Raw genomic sequence first — 24,268 nt, 5'->3', positions numbered from 1 at the left:
TGATTTTCAGTTTCATCTTTCTGAACTTCAGTATTTGTATCACATCTCTTTCAATCGCATGGATACCTCAATAGGGTTCAAACCAAGGCAGTTCATAGGGGGATTTTTTTGTCATACACCATTAGGGCTACACTACCCAGTTTCCCCAGTCATCCTCAAGATGCTTCCCAGATAGCAATAGGAAATAAACTGGGTTTTTTTTTTTTTACACATAAGGCAGAAATGCCTCTTAAAGTCTTTTTCACTTGCAATTTGGTTTGATCCAGGGGTGAAATGCTCCCGGTTCGGACCGGATCGCCTGATCCGATAGCGATGGCGGCGGATGGTTCGGAGAACCGGTAGCAAAAATCCCTGCCCCCCCCCCATGCCCAGCTGAGCCGCACGATCATCAGAGGCTTTTTTTTTTTTTACTTTTAAAAGCATTTTTTCTACAACCTCTTCGGCCAAAAAAATGCTTTTAAAAGTAAAAAAAAAAAAAGCCTCTGATGATCGCGCGGCTCAGCTGGGATTGTCAGAGGCTTTTAAAAGCATTTTTTTCTGCAACCTCTTAAGGTGGTAGAAAAAAATGCTTTTAAAAGTAAAAAAAAAAAGTTGGTCACGCCCACCCAGTCACTTTACACCCCCCTCACCAAGCCATGCCCACAGAACTGGTAGTAACAAATTTTACATTTCACCACTGGTTTGATCTTAAAAACAGGAGTTAGAAATCTTAGAGAATTTCAAACAATTTCTTAAGTAGTCTGTACAAACTGCCTATTGTGATCCACATAGCAGTGAGCTTGGGTCAAATGCATTTTCCACAAAGAAAATGGATGTTTTTAGATAGTTATAGGAGAGAAAAATATTTACAGCAAGAGGTCTTTGAAATTCCAATGTCCAAGCTCTTATTCTCCGTTTTCTCTTTATTAAATTGTACATCCTGAATTCATCCTCCAATGTTATACAGATACTAACATTGTTACCATTTGAATTACAAGTAAACAATATATAATACATAACACAAAGTAAAATTAAACATATCCAGGTTTTTGTATCATCAACATTTTCCCAGGTTATTTAAAATGTCCTCCCTTGCTGCAGGATTTTAAAGATTGATTGCCTTGTTGACAGATTTAATGCATAGTAATTAGCAAATTGGATGGATTTAGCCTTCTGATATTACATAGTACCGTAATTCGTCGGCTTGCCCACCCCTTGATCAATACCAGTATGTACTAAGGATGTTCCTTCAGCGTGTGCCTAGATACACAACAGAGATTTAATTGGAGGCCACTGTATCAGGGTGAACTGTCCCCTATTACTGTACTTAAAAAATCAATAAGTAGCTTTCTAAAAGTCCACACCATTACCAGAACACGTAGTGCAAAAAGGAATACGCATACACCATGTTTTTACCTCAGACTTGTATTTTCATTTTAGCCTTTGCAGTCGGGTGATTTGTTATTGATACTCTCTTAAGAGAATCAAGATCATACGTTTCCTTCTACCCACGACTGAAAGTAAAATGTGGGCCTTCGTTTCCTGTTTACCTAATTCTGTGATGAATTTCTAGCTTTTGATCATTTGTATCAAAACATACAAGAGAGAAAAACATACTGGATGAATTCTTTTGCAGACATACAGATGAGCTTCACCTAAGTATTATTTGGTTCAATAAAGGTTTCAATAATGCTGCAGACGGTCATCTGTAGATCAAATCCCAAGGCTGCTTGAGAATTCCCAGAGCATGCTAAGATACTACCCTACCATCTGCACACAGTAACTGACCTCAAATTCATCTGGCACACAAGATGTGTTTTATGATACTGGCCTACTTCACAGGACGTGTTGTTATAATGTTCAGTTTGGGTTTAATCTGTTAGGTGGCCTAATCACCGTCCTTTTAGCAACCTCGATTTCATGGTATGGTTTTTGGAGCAAACCATGATTTAATATGTGTAGAATCCCTGCCATTATAAGGAACCCTACCTGTAGTAAGGAAACTATGTTTACTGCGGGGGGGGGGAGATAATTGAACGACAGCTAACAATAGCATGCTTTATGCTTGGAAGTAGCTATCTTTTAAATCAGCCCGTTTGTACCCTGTAGATTATTTATTCATTTTTATGTCACCCATCTCACTGTTACAGTGACTGTGGGGGGAGGGGTATGTAGTTTTAAGGCAGAGATATAATGGCTTTCCTGGTAGAGAAGTCTATAAATGGACTCTGGGCAAAAGCAAACCAGCTTGGTGTCATCTTAACAACTGCTGACCCAGATCCTTTATATGAACCTATTCTTGATCCCGTTTTTATTTCTCGCAAGAGTGATACCTCTATAGAAGGAAACAAAATTCTACCCAAAGATTAATCAGGATATTAACCATGACAAGGACACCTCCTACTCCAGGTGTTATTTCCTTGGTTAACTCTTGATTGGTGGACACAGTACCTGCTTCTTGCAGATTCTAAGAGAATGTTTAGCCTCCCTGCTTTTGTGGCGTGAACTATCCTGCCTTAAGGCTATTCCGTAGAGCGTTTGAGCCTCCAATTGACTGTTATATCACAAGGATCAAACCTCCACCCACCTGAAGTTGTGAAAGTGCCAGGGCCAATGCACTACATTGTTGTGTGGTTAAGGACCGTCAACTGTCAAAATTCTTATCTGTCTTCTAAGCTTCCTAAGTCACCATTAGGGTATCAATTCCAAGATCACTTAAAACAGAGCTGGGCAAAGAATCTAACTGAATTTGTAGGGAATTCTTGTGCGAGGAGTAGCTGATCTTAAGAACTGGACACATGGTATTGTTTTCAACAAACTCATTAGAAATGTATTTATTATTAACTTGATATGCCACCCATCTCACTCTTAAAACATCTAGTTTTATCCTAAGTCAAAGTTCTGTGTTGTATTTTGCTTTTTCTTGGGTTTCTTTATTTTGGCCCCTTGGCACTTTTCCTGTGAAAAAAGGCAATGCTATGGAAGATAAACATGACTAATTCATTCTCTCCATACCAAATTATGCCTAGCAGGTCCTCTCCAAGGAGGCAGCTCAATAAAAGGCAAGAGTTCTGAGGGGAATAGTACTTAAACTTGAGATAATCGGAAGGATAGTAGCATGAAAAATCTAGAAAAGCTTAGCTACCCTTAGTAAACAAGGATTACTGAAGGGAGCAACTGGCCTTATAGCTCAGTAACGTCCGGAACGTGGAGGGAGAATGCACAACTTGCTCCAAATTATTTTAAAGAACAGATTAGTTCAACGGGAAAAAAAAATACAAGCAGAAAAGGCAAAGTTTCAATTTTACATAACAAAATTATTTTTCACATACTATTTTAGTGTGGTACTTGGGAAGGATGGATTACACACAAAAGATGACCTTGCTGCATGCTGTAAAAAACACTTGATTTTTCCTTGAAAGTTGTTTCGGTACACCAAGTCAAGTCTTTTATAAATCTTTGGAAATCTTGTAATCTTTTACAAAAGGTTGTACTCATCTTACTGGTCCCATTTGACTGTCCTTACCCTGTGCGTACATACTACCTTCTAAAGAAACTCATGTTATCCACCAACTAACACCACAGTCGGCTGCCATCATTTAGAGTTAGCAGTACAATTTCTTATTATTTTTCCAGGTCTACATTTCTGAGGAAATAGATATTTAGGCTGTATTCCTCTTCACAATAATTTTCAAACCATTTTCAAACATTTTGTAAAAGATACACATATTGGAACCTTTGAGGTTTCCTAGGAATACTTTCTGAAAGAATGTGCATGGTCTTTGCCGACAATTCTTCCAAAGAAATCCTTCCAAAGGAGCAAAGTTTTATTGGTGTGATTTTTAACCCAGGGAAATGGGGTCAAGGGCTGGCTTGACCAATAAATGAGCCCATCCAAGCAACATATAGTATTTGCTTTATACTCGGGATAATTGAAAACAGCTCAGAATTGAGTATGTGGATTCCATTCCTTCCTCCCATCCAGAGAATATCATTATTTATCTAAAAATTCTTCGATAGTGATAGCATCTTCAAACTCTACATAACTGGCTGGTTAATGTACATTTTAAAGACCTGGGAAATTATATTCAATTTTTGCCAACAGAATGCAATTTCCAAGCTCAACAATGAACACGTCCACACTATCAATAGTTAAATTAGATATTTCTTTTTCTCCATGTTTATTACTAATGTACAAAATATACAAAACTTAGAGCGAGACATTTTGTTCCCCCTCAGGAGAGAGGTTGCTGCACCCACTTCAGGATGAGGGGAGGTGAAAGATGTTGTGAGAGTTCACATCTTATGAGACCGTTTAAAAAAAAAAAAAAACAAAACCAAAACCCACAACCAACAATGTAAATCAGGAAAACAAAAGTTACCCCTTAAAACCATTAGTCTCCAGATTGAGTTTTCACAGAAAACAGTTTGTTAGGTTTCCCCCAATGGCAGACTTAGCACCAAGGGAAACCACATCTGTGCAGTTCAACATAGGGCACTGCAAGGGGTATTTTACAAAGGGGCGGATGGGGCATCCTGGTTCAAGAAGGGATTATTGTGCAAATGGCGGCTGCTGGAATTCCCCGTTCTCCCATTGGGCCTTTTAGACAGGATCAATGGATTTCCGGCCCTTGGATCTCCCAGAACGATGCACAAGCAGTTGCTGCACCCTCTCCCCTGCCTCACACACATGTTCCTAAAAAGGACAGTTTTCCTGCCGATGCCAGCTCTTCCTCCAGACCAAAGCAATTCATCAGTACCGATCTGGCTCCTGGGAAATTGAAGAACACTGCCCAGTGAAATCAAGGCTGCGAGCAAGAATATCCCCTTCTTTTTGCTGGTTCCACAGGAATATTTACATAAATTGCTTTTAAAACAAAAACAAAAACACACAACCACCCTCTTTCAAGTCTCTTGTGCTTTCAAAGTCATTGGTTGCCTCACCTCCCCAGATAGGGAGGGGGAAAGATGCCTCCCAACAGTTTCTCTTTTGAGGGTGTGTCAGTTCGTCAGTAGCAGCAGATGCCGAGGGAGGAAGTAGTCACATTCCCTTGCTCCAAGCATTTAAAGGGCCTCACAGAAGCCATAAAAAACAGGTGCAGCATCAGTCAGAAACGGGAACGCGAGGCTTGAGTTCAAGGTCAATGGGAATGTGCGCCAGATGCCACAGTTCAGGATAGGCGAGAGGGACGCAGGCTCCTTATGCTAGGGCAAGGGTGGCCCATTCACTCCGGGGTGGTAGAAGGCACAGTTGTTCTCGTATCTGCAGCTGCCTTTCATGGTGAAGTGACGACATACAGGACGCTTTGACCTATCTGAAGGGCAGAAGGGAACAGAGCGGTCAGCCGCAGAAGCAGGAACTTCATGCATATCACTTCCCCCAGCAAGCCTACTGCTCTCTAATCTAGCACAACTCCAACCCAGAGCCCGACATGCACGGCACTAAGATCACAATTTTAAAATGGAAAAATCGCATGGCTTTAAAATAAAATAGGTTTATTTTAAAACCTAGCTCGACATTACTACACTTTGAAGTATTTGCTTTTTAGAAGAAGCCTCCCACGCCATCTCCAAATCCCCGGAATAAAATGCCATTCTTAAACTTGCTTTTATGGCTGCCTGCTTCCCCATGCAACTCAGAATGCTAAAACCAATCCCTCTTAAAAATCCCATCTCCCGTGGGCGCAGGAATTAATATTTACCTCCACCATGGCCGCCTCCGTGCCCCCAGCCGTGGTCCCCTGGGTGACCTCTGCCATGGTCCCCTGGATGTCCCCTGCTGTGGTCCCCTGGATATCCCCGGCCGTGGTCCCCTGGATGACCGCCTGGATGTCCCCGGCTGTGGTCCCCTGGATGACCACCTGGATGTCCCCTGCTGTGGTCCCCTGGGTGGCCCCCTCCTCCGTGACCTCCGTGGCCACCACCGCCGTGTCCCCCTCCATGGCCACCGCTGCCGTGTCCCCCTCCATGGCCACCGCCCATGCTGTTGTTGGGAGGGCCCCCCCTACCATTGGGGGGACCACCACTCCGTCCGCCTCGCCCTCGGAAAGGAGGCTCTCCACCTCTGCCGCCACGGCCACGATGGAAAGGGCCGGGGCCGGGTCCTGGGCCGGGACTGCCACCTCTCATGCCTCCATGGGGCCCACCACGCATGCCACCATCGGGAGGATCCCAGTATCCATCATTACACTGGGGAGGAGGTGGGCCCATCATCCGCGGTCCATTGGGCACACCAGGGCCTGGAGGCATGTTAGGACCGCCTGGGCCTCCATGTGGTCCTAAGGAAGTGAGAAAAGGTGTGAGGTAAGTTAGCTTCAGACCTGTTAAGACCTCCAGCTGCCATCTTCACAGCCTTCTATAGACCATGCCCTCTTCTCTTGCCACCCCACCTCGAATTGTTCCCTTCCCTTATTAACAGAGCTCTGCTTACCAGGCATAGGCCCTGGCCCTCCAGGAGGGAAGTGTTGCATATTTTTGGGGCCCGGTGGGAATCCGTTGGGGACTGGGCCAGGTCCTGGTCCAAGCAGCCCATGTGGGACTGTAACAAAAACAAAGAAGCTGTTAATTAAACCAGTATCATAAAAAAACCCAAACCAACTAGCTAGACTAATATTCAGACAGGGTTAAGGTATCTTTTTTTTCTTTTAAGGGCACTAAGTAGACTTGTATCCATTTTCAAATCTATACAAAGGGAAATGTGAAGTCTTGATACATCAGATGGGTTTATGGGAATGACCCGAATTCAGCTGAAGGTGAGTTAACAGCTAAGGAAAAACAGTGCATCGATCTCGGCTATTCTTTTTACCTCCTGAAGGACCTGGTCCAGGCTGGCCCTGCAAATTGCCAAGCAAGTGCTTAATCTTGTCAGAATAATCTGGCTGCTTCATCAACTCTTCTGTTTTGTGATTGTTTGAGCCACCCTGCACAAAATAAAAGAGAAATGGAAGAAATTAGAACATATGTTGTAGCTTACCCCTGCCCTATCTTCCCATTGCTGCCCTGATCCTATACATAAACCTGCTTAAAAATGCTATGCCGCAAGTGAGCAGTGACTCAGTCTTGCACCCTTTGCACAAGGGTCTGACTTGGAGCAGAAAATGGGTTTCAAGGAAGAATCCTATTTATCAGCTTCACTTACTGACAACTTGGAAACTCTCCTATTATTATTTGTTAATTATCCTGGTCTTATTTTCTGGAACCTACATTTTTTGGAAATGTTTGGGCAATATGAGACAGACAAGCTGGGGAATTGTTTAGGGTTCTGTGCTATCCTGAAGGCAGATGACACGTGTGAACCAAAGGCCACATTTCACGCTTTCTCAATCAGTCATGTTTCCACTATTTAAAAAAAACAACTATCCTACGACGCTTCTAGTTACCATAATGGAGGTGAGAATCTCCTGCATGTTGATGGAAGAAGAGCTGGGGGTGGGGCCCTGCGGATTCTTGCCTGCCCCCATGCTGCCCATGAGGTTGGCCAGGACCGGGGGGAGCTTGGAGCCCCCAGCTCCGTCCGGAGACTGCGAGGCGGTGGATGGGTTGAGTCTTTCATCGTAGGTGGCCTCATCCATGGAGCATTCCTGAGAGAGGTGACAGAGGAGACACAAGGAGTCAGGAGGGATTGGCTGCTGGGGAGCTGGGTGCTCAAACCCAAGGTGGGTGAGCCTGGCAACAAGAACTTGGGGGCATACAAAAGGGGGGGAGGGGCTGGAGGACCCTAGCCTTAAGAAATGTTCCCCATCTCCACTCTGTTTCTGTTATGCTCAAAAGGAAACAGAAGCATAAGAGAGGGAGATAGGTTACAGCACATAGGACTTCCAGTACCCTTTTAGAAAGTTCTCTGCTAAATATAATGGAACTTGGGAGCCTTATCTGTTAAGTATCCTGAGCTAAAAAAATAGTTGTCCTATTTTAAAATTTAAAGGCAAGCTCTGACCTCTCATTCCCACTCTACTATAGCCCACATAGTTTTGTCTGTTTAAAATAGAGGGTGGAATAAAAAAGAGACCAAGCATATTTACCTCATCTAAAGGAATCAGCTTGGGTGGCACTGGCTCATAGGACTCTGGGTCTGGTTCATGAGGGCTATCAGGAACACTGAGGAAAAAAAGACAAAAAACATCAGCTTGATGTTAAATAAAGGACGGGGGGGAAAAGGTCAATTTGTATTAGCCGAGATAACTGAACCTGGAATGTTAAAAGTAGGTGGTTTAAATCTCTGGACAATATATGAATCAAAAACTTTCTTCTTCCTCCTCGCACAGAAACACCGTCAGGAGAAAAATCCAAATTATTAGCAACAAAACTGCATTTAATAGAAATTGAACAGACAACCCACCACAAAGCATCTCACTTTAAGATCCAGAGGCTTATTGGGATTTAGAGCATAGCAAACACTTACATCTTGATCGCACTGCAAATGAGGATCAATTGGACAAGCAGTCAAAAGGGAGAGCTTGAGATCAGTTGGCTCCGAATCACTATCTAACATTACTTTATATAGCTTAAACCCCCCAAACACATGCCTTTCGGGATTTTGCCACATTGCCATGACAACTGGGGCAGTTTCCCTTCCCTTCTACCGCAGTATTTCAACACCCGTTAGGATTTAGTTCCCCATTTCCCACAACCCCAGCTCACCACATCCTGTCAAAGAACCAAGGGTGTGGGTGGGGAAAGGGGATCCACACACTGAAAGATATACTGCAGATTACAATTTCAACAGACAGAATAATATTACATCTATCTCGGGCTCTTTGGGCCTTACAAATATCCTTGACCAGAAAGCACAGATCAGTAAGCCTTTGTCAAAGAGCCGAAGTCTATATTATTATTTTTCTCACAACGCCAATGGGAGAAGCACAGCCAGAACTGCTCAAATGCTAAGCAGTACAGAAAATTTAAACTAGCCGTTATCATTTCCTTCAGCATTTTTTTTTATTTCTCAGCAACAAGTCATCATTGCTTCTCTTCCCGAGTATGTTTGTGAATTGATCTTTTTGTATTTAATTCATTACTAAGTCAACTATGCGTACGTATTTTTCCAGTTAAGGAACAGCTTAGAATCTTGATTATGTATCCCCCATATAGATACATTTCAAATATGTCCAATAGTTTACTCACCTCTCTTTTGAGAGAAAGATCTCCTGTAAAATGCCTTTCTCGCGCTCAGCTTGAGTGAATTTCTCCTGACTCCCACTTCCTGGTTGGACCAGTGGAGCAGGCAAATCAATAGGCTTTGGGTAGACCCAGGGGACCTTCTCTTCCATCGCATCATGGCTAAGTCGACGGGCTGTCTCAAAGGCATGGCGATCCAACATTATTTCTCGCTTGGCAGCCTCACCAAAGTCCTTGATCTTATTTACATTGACTGTAGAAAATTGAAAAGAAATTGTATTCAGCATTTTATTTATTTGTTCGTTCATTCATTCATTTAATCCAGCTGCCTATCTCATTTGCATGTGACTCTGGGAGGTGTACAGAATTAAAACACAACAATTAAAACCTTCAACCATTAAAACTCATGAAAACAGTTAAAAGCTATGGTTAAAAAATACAAAAACAAAAAGACGGGGAAAATAAGTTTAACTCATGCACAGCATGACCGTTTAATGGGCTCCATGCTTCTGTAAGATTTAATAAAGTTCCATGGAATTTAATAAATACCTAAGATGAGCTAATGGACAAAACTTTCTATGACCACAAAATGCTTTAAACATTTTAAATAAAGAAGCAGTGAATAAGCATATCTACGTACAAACACAGAAATATATATCTTTGTTAAGTATGTAAGTAAACTTTTAAAGCTGCAAATCTTAAAAATGTGAAGCACTGGGATACATGTGCCTTCCTGTAAAATTAATGTTTTGGGAGAAGCAACATCCATTACGGCAGCCATTTTATGAAGCCATCCAAAACATTGTTTAGTTGTCTGAATGTACCCAAAGTGGGAGATTTCAATTCCTTATCCTATTCCACCCACTTTGATTACAATATTTTAAAGATCTTTGCCATCAACTTTTTGTTCTCAACATAGGAAATGTATACATCTCTGAGGGGAACACCCAAACTTAAATATTTGTCAGGCCTTTGATCAATTTGTCATAGCCCTCACATCTCAATCTCTACATTAGCTTCAGAAGCAGAAATATTAGAAGCAGAAATATTAAACAATTACTAGTTTACAATAAAGATCTTTATTGTAGCTAACTAGCTAACTATGTAGCTCTATTGTAGCTAACTATGAGGGGGAGCAGAAAGGTAAATGGGGGTAATGAGCAAATAAAAGTTGGAAGTCCCTGCTCTAGATAGATGACAGGTATAACTCTGTTCTGTGAGACTTCCCAGGATCTTTGCAATTTTCTCTTTTTGGAAAAGGGAACACCCACCTCTTTCTGTCTCATCCAATTCAAAGTAGAAATACTCCCGCAGTTTATTCTCCTCAGGCCAGCTCACTGTTTTCTTCTTTTTGCCCTTCTTTGTCAACTGGGTTGAATCAGCTGGGCTCTCAGTCGGCTTTGAATCCAATAATCCATGCTCAGAGGAATCTGAAAAAGCAACAATACTTTAAAGCATGCAACATGCATCAAGTACTTGGAATAACAAAAAGAAAAAAGAAAAAGAAAATCCATCATCACTCAAAGCACCTTAGACAGCCATGGTATTCCAGATACCACTTGCATAAATGAACACCAGTGACTGGCTGGTTAATTACTTAGTCAAAATTTGCTAGCCTAGGCAAGTAAGGTGCAAAAAGTATCACACTACAGATACAGCACATCTTGTAACGCGGAAGGCATTGTTCTCCCTTCACTTACTTGTCTCCATAGGTTCAGGCACCTCTACAGCTGGCACAGGGGTACCAGGTCTATCCACATCCATTGGTTCTGATGCTGGGTTCATCTCTGGTGAAGATGGCTTGATGGCAGCGGTTTCTGGAGCTGGCTTCCCTTCAAAAGGACTTGGCTGTGAACCGTGAGAAACAAAGCAAATTTAGTTTATTTCTAAAATTTAAAGCCATCTCTGTAAAAAATAGGATTGCTGGCTCTGCATGTTTCGTACCTTAGCCGCAGTTGGAGACAGGACTTTCTTTTTCTTTTTAATCTTGATTTCTGGGACAGGGGCAGAGTTTAGGGCATCCAAGAAGCCTAATCCTTCCATAGCTGGAGAGTAAATTGAGAAGGGCTTAAGAATCATTCTGTACTAAAAGTTTCCTAATGATATGAACAGCCTTCCTTTCCTCCTCTCGCGAGCCACTACTACTCTACTGATGTCCCAGTGTGGCCTTCCCCTGCCCTTCCTCAGTCAGTGCCACCAACATTCTCGGCATTTACCCACTCTTGCTCCCAACCGTCACCCAAAATCATTTCTGTGTAAAATAACTGGTTTTTTTATGCTATATTGAAACAAAACGGCCCTGTTTTGCCTATCGATCAAACATATCCAAGGTGCACAATCTGAGTGTAAAATTGTTCAAAACCCGGCTAATATGCATGGAACATTTTGTGCACTGAATATTTGCACATTCCTATTCAACACAAAAATATTTCAGTTGGGGAAACTCAGCAATCAACTAACGAGCAAGATCAAAGCACTGGACTTCTGTTCTCACTGCTTTTACCCTAGCCCATGTTGCTCCAAGGCCATGAAAAAGGAGAAAGCCTTACGCTGTGCGGGAATGATCTTCACTTTAATTTCCTTGGTAGTATTGGGCGTGGTGTTGAGGGGTTTGTATTTCTTCTCAACAGGTGGGTTGTCTCCCACTGGGTTTGATATGCTATGGAGAAAAACAGTCCTCAAGTCACTCAAAAGAGAAGACGCTGAATAGTTCACGGGGTTGGTAATATCTTTCATGTCAAACAGATTTCTACTTCCAGGTAAATATTTGATCTACTCTTTTTTAACAAAAAAACAAAAAAACCCAATGTAGAAGAAAAGGTAGTTGCTTCATTGTATGCCATTTTGTGACTATGTTGCTTTTTTGTCTATGCCTGTCCTCTACTCCTTTGATCTATTCTAAACCTATCTAAAGCTCCACAGGTCTCTCTGGGTGCAGCCAAGGCAGACCAAATATTCTCCATTTTTGTGGGGGGGATGATGGAATATTTGTAATTTTAAGAGTATGTCATGGAAAGAGCTTGTTTATTTGTATGAAGCCTTAGCACAAAATGAAAAAAAAACAAAAAACAGAAAGTAACCTAACTGGTGTTCTCCCTGCAATCTATTTCTGTTTCCTTTTTTAAAGCCCGGATTAAATTTCTCAGAGCACTTCCTAAATACTTAAATGTTTACATGCAGTTATAACTTTAAAATTAGGTTCTTTAATTGTTTGAATACCAAAGTAATTGCATTCCAGTTCATATATTAATTGGAGCAGATCAAATATTTATAAAAATGCCAACTGAACAAACTCGAAGGGTCCTTGGTGCTCTCTGAACTTGTTTGTTTTCTTGTAAATGTTTCACGGGCTAGGATGCACTGATGTTAGCTAGTTTCAGTAATGAGATGTTTGCAAGAAAACCACCAAGCTCAGAAAATACTCCAAATTTCAACCCTGAGCTACAAATATACTCCTTTATCAGTGAACGAACTTTCCTGAACTTCTAGTCTCTAAATACTACATTTCTTTTGTCATGCACAAGAAGCAAGAAACTTGTCCCCACTAATCTAACCATCAAATCTGGGTTACAAACTAGAAAGGTGCAGGCTTACATCATTTTTTTTTTACATTACCAGATTCAGTCCTACATATGATAAATTAAGAGACAAAGTGATTTTCTTTCCTTTAAGATATTACTTACATCTGTCTTTTCAGTGGTATTGGCTTGAAACTGTATTTATCAGGGGCTACTGCAGTATTTATGTTCTTTTTCACAGGAATGAGTGATGGCGTTTCCATTTCCAAACCTAAAAGCAAGCAGCAGCAACAACAGTAAGTAGCAGAATAATTTAAAAATCCCAGAACGTTCTATGAGCATGGATTGAGCTGTTTGCCCAAAACTAATGAAATTCTAGGTAGGCTGCATTAAGATAATTCTAACCTAATTGTACAGCCATTAACAATTCTAACTGCACTTACCTGTGGACCGAAATTTGGCATGGCTAGGTGCTGTGGTGCGGAGAGATTTTGGTTTTTCTTTCTTCTTTTCAGGAGCCTCCTCAGGCTTCACTTCTGATTTGGTTTCCTGAGGTTTCTCCTGTACGGAAGGTGCTTTGCTTCTGTTTTCTTCCTTTCGTTTTTTCTTTTCTCGTTCTGCAAAGGACAAACGAAGCCAGCGGCTTAGAAGGGCTAAAGGATGAATGCTTTTTAATCTTTCTGAAAGCACCCCTTTTATGACACAACATCCAATCACATTTTTGCCTTGCAGAGATACTTTAAAAGTCTAACATGACAATGTCTGGCAATACATATTTCTTGGCCTTTTCACTTAGATCAAGTGTAAAAAAATGTAAGCAATACGCTGAGAAGACAGTTTATGAGTTAACAGGGAATGTTTAAAATATTCACTCTCTTGTCTGATTGATTCCTATATAGCATCTCTTTCCCTCATCCCCAAGGCTATCCACCCATTCCATTACACCTGGAATACAAAGTAGATGATACATTTTAAGCAACTCTGCGGTCCCAGATTATTATAGTAAGAATCTGATTTCACTGCAATAAAGCTTTCACAGTCCATGCTTCTGTGGAAATATAAAGCTACTAACCTGTAGGCTGGGAGCTACTCTGAGAGCGGATCACACCCATCCAGTCGCTCACCAATATGGAAGCCAGTCGACGAAGTTCTAATAAGAAAAGAATGTATAAAGCACTCAATTAATTTAAAAAAAGGTTATTTCAAATATGACCCTACAAATCCAGAATGGTGTCCAGTATCAAGAGATCTGTATATGGTCAAGTGACAATTACCTTCATCGTCACTTGTTTTGCTGAGCTGCTTCACCAATTTGGCAGTATTATTCTGAAAAAAAAGGAAAAAGAACAGTCTGTTAAATGACTGTTACAAACTACAGGGTGTATCATTACAGATTATCATCCCTGAAACTGGGACTATTGTTTTAAGTACTGAAATATATGAACCTGAAGAAAAGTTAAACCCCACAGTCCTCTTCCTTCCCTCCAATTTGGGACAAAATAGTTTTTTGCTTTGATCTTGGAAAGATTCAATTAAAAGGATAACTTCCACTATTGTGCAGTTAACTAACTTGTTTCAGATGATCCACGGTCAGAGGTAAGTGTTGGAGTGTGAGTAGAATCTGCTGGAGAAGAGGTACGTTACTGGATGCTTTTGAGCTTGTTAGCCACGTGTTAAGGAGCTTATAGCCACCAACTTTGATGAATCTGTAGAATGAGGAGACAAAGTCGTGGTTCATAGGTAGAATGATATCACAGCTTGCTTAAACGTAGGTTGCAAAATAACTTCAAGTAGCTGGATACACATTTTAAGTCAAGCTATTACTGTTAATGGCTGCAAAGAATATGTGTACTGTACATATGTGTATACCCACTCACAGTTAAATTGCATAATTTATATTTTATTTAAGTGTCATACTAGTAGATAAGCGTATTATTAGAATTTCCAGGAATACGGAATTAGAACGAGTATGATACTTTCCTCTCTCACTATCATAACTGCTCCCATCTACATTTACATTTATACTCGTTCATTCCATTCCATTAATAAATTACCAATGTATCGGAATCTGACTGAAAGCAGATCAAGATGAACAGCGGTGGCGAAAAATGCCCAAAAGCCATAATAAAGGCCATGGGATCGAATTAAAATAAAATAACTTAATGGTACGGTTAGCAGAATTTGTTAATAAAAGACCCACTTGTTTTTAACACACTGAATATCTTGCTTTTGAAACTAGCAGACCTAACTTCATTCCCCACAAACATTCAGCAGAACTTACTTTGAGAGTATATCTTGTGCTCGGGTCTGCAACAGAATGTTCAAGTAGATGCAACGACTGACCATCTTCTGCGCATCTTTCATTAAACTGAAATGAAAAAAAAGAGCCAAGAATGGAAAATTTCAATTTGGTTGCAGATAAAAGGAATGGAGGATTAGTCTGCAGAGTATGTAAAAGCCAGTTAAAATTGGGAGAAATAGTTGGGGGGGGAGGAAATTAATCTGTTCAATTACTCCATTTTTGAATATCATGTAACTGTAGGAAATTGCAAAATGCTGACAAACTTTCTTTTTAAAAAATAGATCTATCAACTATTTTATATTTTTCCACCTGTGATCTTATTCAATTCATATAAATACAAAGAAAAACAAAGTTTCAACGAAGTATTAAAAGTACTACAGTATTTCAGTTTGCCAATATTTTGCAGTTACAGGCCATTAATGGATTCTTAACACTGACACTTACTTAAAAATTTTAGTGATGCCTTCATGAGTTTTGACTTCTCCATCTTTGCCAAGGAAACAATCCAATCCCTTGAGGAGCTCTTTTGGATCTATGGGTCTAGAACCCATGTTTGCAAATTCTGTCAAAAACAGGAGAGATGATAATAAATTCTACTTTGGGAGGATTAAAAAAAAAGCAACAAAACTTTAAAAATGTTTTAAAAAGTAAACTTTCCAAAAGTTTGCAAGATTTGTCATTGTAGCATAGCAAACAAAATGCAAAAACACATGGGAAAAAGTCACTCTCTTACTAGGTGCAAAGTATTATCATGTATCTTCTAATTAGTAAGTCCTTCAATGGGGATTCTTGAAGTTTTGTGGATCCAATAATATTTCACTTTAACTTCTATGAATATTTTGGTAAAGGAAAAACCAAGAGCCCCACTCCTTCATGTAAATTCATGTTCACTTGGCCTTAAAACTAGAGTCCATTTCTAAAATATGTAAAATACGCAAGCATTAATTTTGTAGATTCAACTAAAATCAAGTAAGTCAATATATCTTAAGTCCACAGCACCTATTCAGTCCAAATTCCGGAACACTGCCCATCTGCCTTATTTTCCAAATAGGATACCGTTTCCCCTATTCCCAGAATTGCCATTTGTGTCTTCAGCTTAAAAAAGCCAGCCCAAGGTAGATAACAGATATGGATTTCTCAGTGCAAATTTATTCACAAAGTCTCACTGAATTCAATTTATTCCCTGCTAAAGGATCCAAGACTATATTCTTTCTTAAGATCAGAATGTAATTGTTGACTATCCCCCCCCCATTTGTCTTGTAGCACGCGTACCAGCCAAAAACACGTAAGATACTACCCAAGTGTTACAAATGATGAACTATATATCCCAGTAAAACTCCAGTTTACAGGGTCTCATTTGTCCGACATCTAATTGATCAAGCATAGTAATAAAGTTCTTTGTTAGATTTCTATTACCCTATACTGGTGGCCTCTATAAAAAACTCATTTGATTCTGGATTCACACAGTACTTGCTCAGTGAGTGTCCCAATACACATGGTACACATTTTCCATTTACCCCCAGGTCTTAATGCAAAGTGGGAATAAATTAGTTGACCTGCAAATTATAGTCAAGTGCTGGTCTTAATCACAGGGTTTGTTGTTTGTGCTCAGAAAGTTAATATGGCTTTCTGTGCGAGACTGTTACGTAGTTCAGAAATCTGCCACAATTCTTTGATTAAAGAGCAGTGTTTGAAAGACAAACCATCAGATGGTAGTATCAAAAGATGTGTAAAAAATTTGTGAATGTACTTCTTGATCTTTTGTTGTCAGAGCTTTACATAGATGTTCATGGAACATAATTTTAAGTTTGTAAAATTATGTAAATTTATCTGTTCCAGTAACATTGGGGCCACATGGATGACAGCTACCCAAAAGCATTGGCGCTTAATTTTAACTATACCTTAAAGCAGCCATTTAATTCCTAATATGGCTCATCTAAAAACTTTTTAAGGTGTGAAAACATACTGGCATTTCTGTCAGCTCATTAAGCTCTGTGTAAATAAGGCCTATACTGTGGTAATAAGTTTATAAATTTCATGGTAAATGGAGCATTGTTTATCATCCCATTGCACCAAAGGTGTACTTGTTGAAATTATGGTAGCCTGTAGCTTTAACCATCTTCATTCTACTGGATTAGCTATAGACATGTTCGGTAATGGGCTTGCAGTTGTATTATTGGGCTTGCAATTGCATTTAGAAGTATGTAGACAGCATAATCAGGTGCATCTGATTAAATTCTTGTAAGTTTGATGCAGTGAAAACTGTCCACTTTAAGAAATGAATTTGTCCAGGAATACTGTTTTGAATATAAAATGAAGTACAATAAATGTACCTTAATGAAATAACCTATTATTTTATGTCATCTTGCAGCACACTTTTGCAAAATTAACTGTGCTAAATTTTGGCCTTCCCCATTAATATGCCAAATATTTTTAAAAACTTTCCACAGCATTAAGTAACTGCTTCTCTGTGGTAGAAGCAATGACCAAGTCTTCTTTGTTTTCCACAGAAAGCATCTTCAGTTCTTTTAATATAACAAATTGGACTAAGCAAATATCCTACTTTTCCAAAGCCATGTAGATTAGGTATTGTGTAGAAATTATTTTCCCCTAAAGCAGGAGGGCCCAGGTCCAAGTGTACTCCTATGTTTTGGATATAGTAATTCTAAAAAGTCCATGGCCAGAAGAAATCAATATCCAGTTGTATTTTCATATGGAAGAAAATATTATCCAGGTACAGATGATAGTGGAGTGGGACTGTAAAGTTGTTACCAGCCTGTGGTGACTTGTAGAGTCCTTGTGTGGCTTCAGTCCAGTTTTGAAGAATTGCTATTGAAGGTCTGTATCATGAGTTCACCCAGTAATGGAAAGACCAAATGAGGTGGGCTTTGGAGACTGAACTCCCCTTTCACCCCACAACATGGCCTTCCATATGCAAGACAGCAATACATTGTTGAGAAAAACTTGCACTGATGAAACTTGGGCTCAGCCTGCTTTGGTGAAGAGGACCTCAGTCTCCAGAGCTGTCATTCTGGTACTTTTTCAGCACTACAACCCCAGGAGAGAATTAAAAATACAATAGTTACTTATCATTTATGCCATTTCAGTTTCTAAACCCCCACATCTGTAGTGGTTTTGCCAATAGTACTTTGACACCTACTCCAGTAACCAGGGGAAAGCATTGTTTTCATTCATTCTGTCCTTCATCGCGATTGCCTGATTAAAGACTGAAGTCCTGACTGCTAACTGAAGTTTTGTTAGTTGCAAACCACATTTCAAAAATATTATTACATAATGATACTGTAATTTTATTTTTTGAGATAGAACAAGGTAGGCTTTCATATTTCTGCTCCATTTGGACTGGCATTAACGATTGAGGCTCTGCGGCTCTATAACTGAAGTCATTCCGAGTGATGGTTGCCTTACAGATCATGTGATTCCAGGTTGTTCTAAACTTAACCTTCCTTAGCTAACAGATTACTATTATAATGTTACTACGAAAGTTGTATCTTTATGAATATTAGTAAGGAACTCCTACATAATTTGAGAACTTTACATTATAAAGCAATGCTTTTTTTAAAGAAGTAAATACTTAAGAAAACAGTGTGGCCACTATCTTGAATTTAATCAAGGTTTACAGGATAAAGCTTCACTTTTAAGAAAACAAAGAATCCAGCAGCACCTGAAAAGACTAATAAATATAATAAGACAAATATGCTTTCAGAGATAGTATTGGACACGTAGCAAAGAATATATTCAAGATATTCAAAGGATATTCAAGAATATAGCTTTTGTTTCCCCTCTTTAAAAAAGAAATGTTTTAAGGCAAGTGGCCCACAATATATCAACTAATTCAAAACTAATTTGTTTCACAATGTTCATCCCCAAGCAAGAGCTTGTAAAATTCTGAGTTCATTTTTCCCCGTGTATAAACTAAAACATTTTAACTCAAGTAATATGTAATCTTTTCACAAAAGATTTCTCTAATCAAAAGTTAAGATTTTGAAAAACAAAATTTCATTTAAAGAATGTTTGGCTTAAAGTTTTTGAAGAACCAAATCTTAAACTTCTGTTATCAAGATTTCTGTAGGAATTAAAGGCAATTTAACAAAAACTCAAGAACTATATTTTGGAAATATTACTACGTAATTTCTTCCGCAACTATACATAAAAAAAAAAAAAAAAAGTAAAATGAGTTGCAATACAAGAGCATTTGGACTAAAAGGATGAGAGTTTAGGCCAGATACACCATTTCAGCAAAACTGCTCATTCTTTCAACCAAATGTCACTTTCATCTTGGTCCCTATTTCAAGAGTCAGATTAGATTTTAATTTGAGGAACTGGCAAGTTCCCAACCCAGCTACCATTTTTAAGCTTACATGTATATTTTAAAAACTGTGAGACTGAACAGGCAGTTTTATGGCAATTAATTACTTAAATTATAAAACTATTAAATATTAAAACCTCCATTTTGAATCAGGTTCTAAAACTATAAAGCTATGAAAAAGATATTGTTTTAAGACATACTAATCAAATTAGGTTGATTAGTATATTAGCAGCAAATTTTTTTTTCTGCAACCAATTCCATTTTTAGCACATCTCCATTAACTTAATTTGTTTGAAGTATGGTTATCAAGTCTGAACACAAGTTTCATTCCAGATTTATGAACAGTTGTGTTTCAGAAACATTCTGAAAACATGTTTTCTTATAACTAAAGCCAATTAGTAACTGTATATATTCACCTGGAAGCACCTCTCATTAAACCTGCTTTCAAGGACACAAACGGTGAGCTACAATAAACTGAACAAAATTAAATTTCAAAAATTACTAGCTATTTTGAAAATAATCAAAGTAAAGTAAAAAAGCAATGATATATATACAATAGAGTAAGTAGTTTTCTATTGTAACTTGTAGTACCAGCTAAATTAGACATTTATTTATTCATCATAATTGCAGTTTGGAACTGGCTTTCTATGAAGTTCAGTGCTGGTCGATATACGATTGATAATGTTCGTAATTACACCCATGCTATTTTATCTCACATCTGAAATGTGACTGCATTAAAAAAAACCAAACTTTTTGGCTCAAATCTGAAACTGTTGGAAGACCATGACATCATGCTTTGTTAATAATTTTGCATTTAGCTAAATCTCAAATAAAATATATGCAAGTCATTCATTGTTGGGGGGGAAGGGCTTGAGAAGTTAAAGTTTCCATTCTATTTCTTAATCATTCAACTTTACAACTTTTGCATTGTCAATAGTGTCTATCATCCTATTTTTATTAGTTTAGCATGGATGTGAAAAAAAATCTACAAGAACATGGAAGTTTAAGCTTTACACAGCAGCCTCTAATCCTACATGTACATATAAGAAAAAGTAAATGCATCTTGGTCCTCATTCCATTTTTAAATTTCATTTTAATAATGTATATGGAACTAATTTTATTATGAAGCACATCCAACATGGCTGGGCTATCATCTAATGAATTTTAGATACATTCTACTTGTATCCTAAACTGTTGGTTTCCAGATGCTTTGTACTCTGTATGCTTAAAATTTAAGAAAACTTTACTATTTCATGAAATTCTCAATTTGATAAATGCTCTAAAAATAAGAAATTCAGCTTGTTAAATTACAAATTTCTTATAGTAGTTGTTATAGTTGATATGGTTCAGTACAGAAACTTATCTGAATAAATTATCTAGTCATCAAGTCACAAGTCTTTAAATGTTTCTCTAACCCGAAGTTTTAGAAGCTATAGGTTAATTTGAAATTTTTGATGTCTTATTATTTCTTAGTATTTCATTTATGTCTACATTTTATACCCAGGTCTGGTGGATTAATATGGTAGACAGTTCATTATAAGTTTAAACAAGTTACCTTGATCACATAGGGACCTTAATAGAACAAAACATAATAGTACTTTCATCTTTCCAAAGATCAACCTTCACAAAGGAGATGGGCAAATACTAAATATTTAGCGGTTACCATCACTCTAATGTCAGACAACTGCACAGTAACTTTATATCCAACTTGCAATGCAGATACTGTAATTTTTGTACATTGTACAATGCAACAAAATAAATTTTAATAGTTTATCTATGACTAACGTCTAAAAAAACACAATTTGATAGGAATTGTGATGTGGGGGATGTCCACCAAGATATTCCCATGAAAAAGGTAACAAAAAGCAGGTTGTTAATTGTTGCCAGACGCAAGCCAGTCAGGTCCTCGCTATTATGCTCTTTTGGTTATCATGAAAAAAATCCTAGACAGCTTTGCAAGAATCTCAGAGCTTGAATTTGCTAGAGCAAAAACAAGTTAACATTTAAGTTCTCGAAGCCTGAATGAAAAACAGAAAAAGGACATTGAAGGGGAGGAGAGGCAAAGTATTAGGTACTAGAAACAAACATTATATATGTTGCATTTCCCTCTCCAAAGTACTCAAATTCACCTGAAAACTAATTATTCAGGATTTGACTCCAGAGAATCATTTGTACCCAGAGACTAATATCAAGATTTTAATCCAAGACTTTTATATCCTACAATTCTATTAATTTGTTAGCAAAGTGCTTTAAAATGTGTTCCCAAGGGAATTACTAGTTACAATTCCTGTTGGTTTACTATTACAAGTACTTATTTCATTACTGTACCGTGCTAAAAGCCCCTACTCCAAGAATGTCATGTCAATCCATCAGTTGTAGATATTTGCTATAGACATAAGCAAATAAATCAATTCCATTTGAAGTCAGAATTTCTGGATTGACCAGCTACTTTCATTTTCAACCATAAAGCTGAGCTTGTATCAAAACAGTTAAGGATATTCTGCATTAAGAGGCTAGATGAGCCACTTGAGCCTTATTACAGTAGTCTTTGAATCAGTAATCATGTTTAAAATACATCTTCATGCATACTTAGAAGCATATCCTTTTAAAGATCAGTTTAGGGAGGAAAGCGGCAATACTCTTATGCTGCTGAACACCAAGAATTCCCCATTAAATTGGACATACATTTGAAGCCCTCTTAAGTGGATTCATTTAGGGTTCAGTTTCCATCCAAATTATACTTACATGGAAATTAGCCCTTGAAATTTCCAGTAAGTATGTTCAGGAGTGAAGGTTATATTCTTGTCCATATAAAGTGAGTATTTTCTCATAAGAGATACCTCTCCATTTACTTAGTGTTCAGTAAATAGGGGAATATATTGCCATGTTGAACTATTATCAAATTTATGCTCAAATTCTAGTTCAGTCCCGATTTCCTTCAGTAGATGTTTAAAAAAGATCACTTTGTCTATATAAAAAAAAACAAGCAAACAGGACTGGCTTTCCACATGTGTTTTTACATCACAGAAGGAATTTTACCCAGGTTGTTCAGTGTTATGACATGTCATTGCCTCATCTATCTGACATAATAATGTAGCTCAGTATCTGATACGGGAGCTAAGCCACAATAGTAGTTAAGGCTGAAATCTGTGGCAGCACAATTCTGTTGAAACTACAGCTTGACCTTCCAGAATTAACATTTAAGAATCCTAAAAAAACCAAGATTCTAAAAGCATTGTTTCTTATCCATATAAGGGAATCCTCTAAATAATGGATTTGTGGGGAAAGATTTGTATTTCCCTATGTATCTTTTAATTTCCTGGCAAGCTGCTGTGCTTATTCAAACCAATAATTGTATAAAAACTGAATCTTAACTTCAGAATAACCCATTTCACAATACAAACATTATTTATCTGTTAACCCCCAAGACTATGTATGACTGTAGTATTAACCTTTGCCCTATTTTGCTCTAATTTACATTGTTCCTTATTCTATTGTAGGCTGTTCCTAGTCTGAGACAAGAACTTCATAATCAAGTGTTTTGAATACACACATGAATTTTACTAAAAACACTTGAGGGAACTATTATTTTCTGCCAATTTTACACTCGTCTTCCTTATGCAGCGCTTACCTGTTCTCTCCCCCCCCCCCCATTGACTTTGTATTGCAGAGCACCTTGAGATGTCATGAGGTGCACCAATTATCAGATTTTATAGCCAGAACAGTGTCACCGATTTAAAAAGGGGGAGGGGGATGTTTCCATATGAAATGCTACCACCGGAGGCATAGATGGAGGCATTAATTTCAGCTTTGTGAAATGTTTCCCGCAGTATTAAATAATTACTTAAATGAGGAAAAATCACAAAGGCAGCATTTCTTAAATGCTATCTGATGCTCATGCAGACCCATTTAAGAAACTTTTACGGAATTAACCAAGCTGAGAGGGAGTAATTTGAGCAGCCTCAATAGATTGGAAAACATTTAAAACCCATTACAGCCTGCATGCATCAGGAGTCACTTCATGGTGTTGACATGGAAGAGAACAGCAGCAAAAATAAATGAATAAAAACCAAAGTGGTCTGGAACAGAAATGAAGGTTGTGAAATGTAATTAATACCATAAAGATTTTGCTTACCAGGTGGAATTGTGGCTGTTCCCCTCCCTTTGGTGAGGTAATACAAGTAGCTGGATTCCCATTTTTTCCTAATGAGCACTTCTTTCCTAGTACATTGTACAGGAACGGTGGAATGTGGCAAATTAATACAAGACTTACCCCCCCCCCATTTCCTTTTGTGTACATATGGCCAAAGAAAATGAAAATACAACACCCCCTTTTTTTTTTGTAATTCCAGCAAAATGTCAATGACACTAAATATTTGGGATCCAGTGGTAGCATTTCATCTTTCTTAACAGTTAAATCTGACAAAACTAGAAAACATGCTTCCCTGACCCATATCCCATTTCAGAGATCTCGAGATGAAAGAGGAAGGGGGAAAAGAAGGCACAAAAAAGGTTGTCGGTCTATCACAAATATAGCCACTTAATAAATTTGTCCCAAAACAAGTATCACAAACACGTAGGTATCACAAAAACCCGAAGTTCTCATGTGATGTTGAAACCTTAAAAAAAAACCTCAGTGGATTTATGATAATACTTTGCACTTCTAGCAAGCTGTACCTAGAGATTTCCCAAAGATGAAGCAGTAGCGGAAGTTTGTTAAATCATTTTGGAAAAGTGACAAAACGGTTAGCCACTTCTGCCCTCCCCCAGCTGCTTGCTCAGGGCTCCAAACATAAGGAAGTGAAGGGGAGGAGCTAGCTACAAGCTGCTTACATCAGCTCTTGAAAGCCTCGTGGGTTCTTGTATTAGGAGAAGGCGCCGCCATTTTAGAAGCATAGGCGATTAAGGAAATAAAAGCAAGAGCCTTCAGAATCTATTGAGGAAACCATATAGCAATACAACTCCATCACATGCACAAATTCTATCATTTTATATCAGTTCTACCAACTAGAACCTATTTAACAC

The 24,268-nt window shown here is 38.5% G+C and overlaps 1 protein-coding gene across 5 annotated transcripts in view; it reads right to left on the bottom strand.

Moving 5' to 3' along the window:
* Positions 1 to 894: 894 nt before the first annotated feature.
* PPP1R10 (protein phosphatase 1 regulatory subunit 10) overlaps positions 895 to 24,268 on the bottom strand; it is a 25,750-nt gene continuing 2,376 nt past the window's right edge. Inside the window, exons 3-20 of one of the 5 annotated variants that reach the window (XM_087883877.1) lie at positions 15,361 to 17,964; positions 14,896 to 14,982; positions 14,185 to 14,320; positions 13,889 to 13,940; positions 13,687 to 13,764; positions 13,058 to 13,231; positions 12,780 to 12,885; positions 11,646 to 11,755; positions 11,041 to 11,141; positions 10,797 to 10,944; positions 10,368 to 10,526; positions 9,103 to 9,349; positions 8,001 to 8,076; positions 7,359 to 7,559; positions 6,785 to 6,899; positions 6,410 to 6,517; positions 5,682 to 6,257; positions 895 to 5,294 (exon numbers count right to left, since the gene is read on the bottom strand). In XM_087883877.1, the coding sequence (XP_087740003.1) occupies positions 5,185 to 5,294; positions 5,682 to 6,257; positions 6,410 to 6,517; positions 6,785 to 6,899; positions 7,359 to 7,559; positions 8,001 to 8,076; positions 9,103 to 9,349; positions 10,368 to 10,526; positions 10,797 to 10,944; positions 11,041 to 11,141; positions 11,646 to 11,755; positions 12,780 to 12,885; positions 13,058 to 13,231; positions 13,687 to 13,764; positions 13,889 to 13,940; positions 14,185 to 14,320; positions 14,896 to 14,982; positions 15,361 to 15,467 (2,691 nt within the window). In that variant the 5' untranslated portion in view covers positions 15,468 to 17,964 and the 3' untranslated portion in view covers positions 895 to 5,184. The remainder of the gene's footprint in view (positions 5,295 to 5,681; positions 6,258 to 6,409; positions 6,518 to 6,784; positions 6,900 to 7,358; positions 7,560 to 8,000; positions 8,077 to 9,102; positions 9,350 to 10,367; positions 10,527 to 10,796; positions 10,945 to 11,040; positions 11,142 to 11,645; positions 11,756 to 12,779; positions 12,886 to 13,057; positions 13,232 to 13,686; positions 13,765 to 13,888; positions 13,941 to 14,184; positions 14,321 to 14,895; positions 14,983 to 15,360; positions 17,965 to 24,268) is intronic. The other 4 variants (XM_087883876.1, XM_087883879.1, XM_087883878.1 and 1 more) reach the window with 4 other exon arrangements.

The sequence above is a fragment of the Pantherophis guttatus genome, chromosome 2 (genome assembly GCF_059756535.1).
Source record: "Pantherophis guttatus breed Tessera chromosome 2, ASM5975653v1, whole genome shotgun sequence".
In the NCBI taxonomy this organism is placed as follows: domain Eukaryota; kingdom Metazoa; phylum Chordata; class Lepidosauria; order Squamata; family Colubridae; genus Pantherophis; species Pantherophis guttatus.
This window is presented reverse-complemented; position numbering and strand designations above follow the sequence as displayed.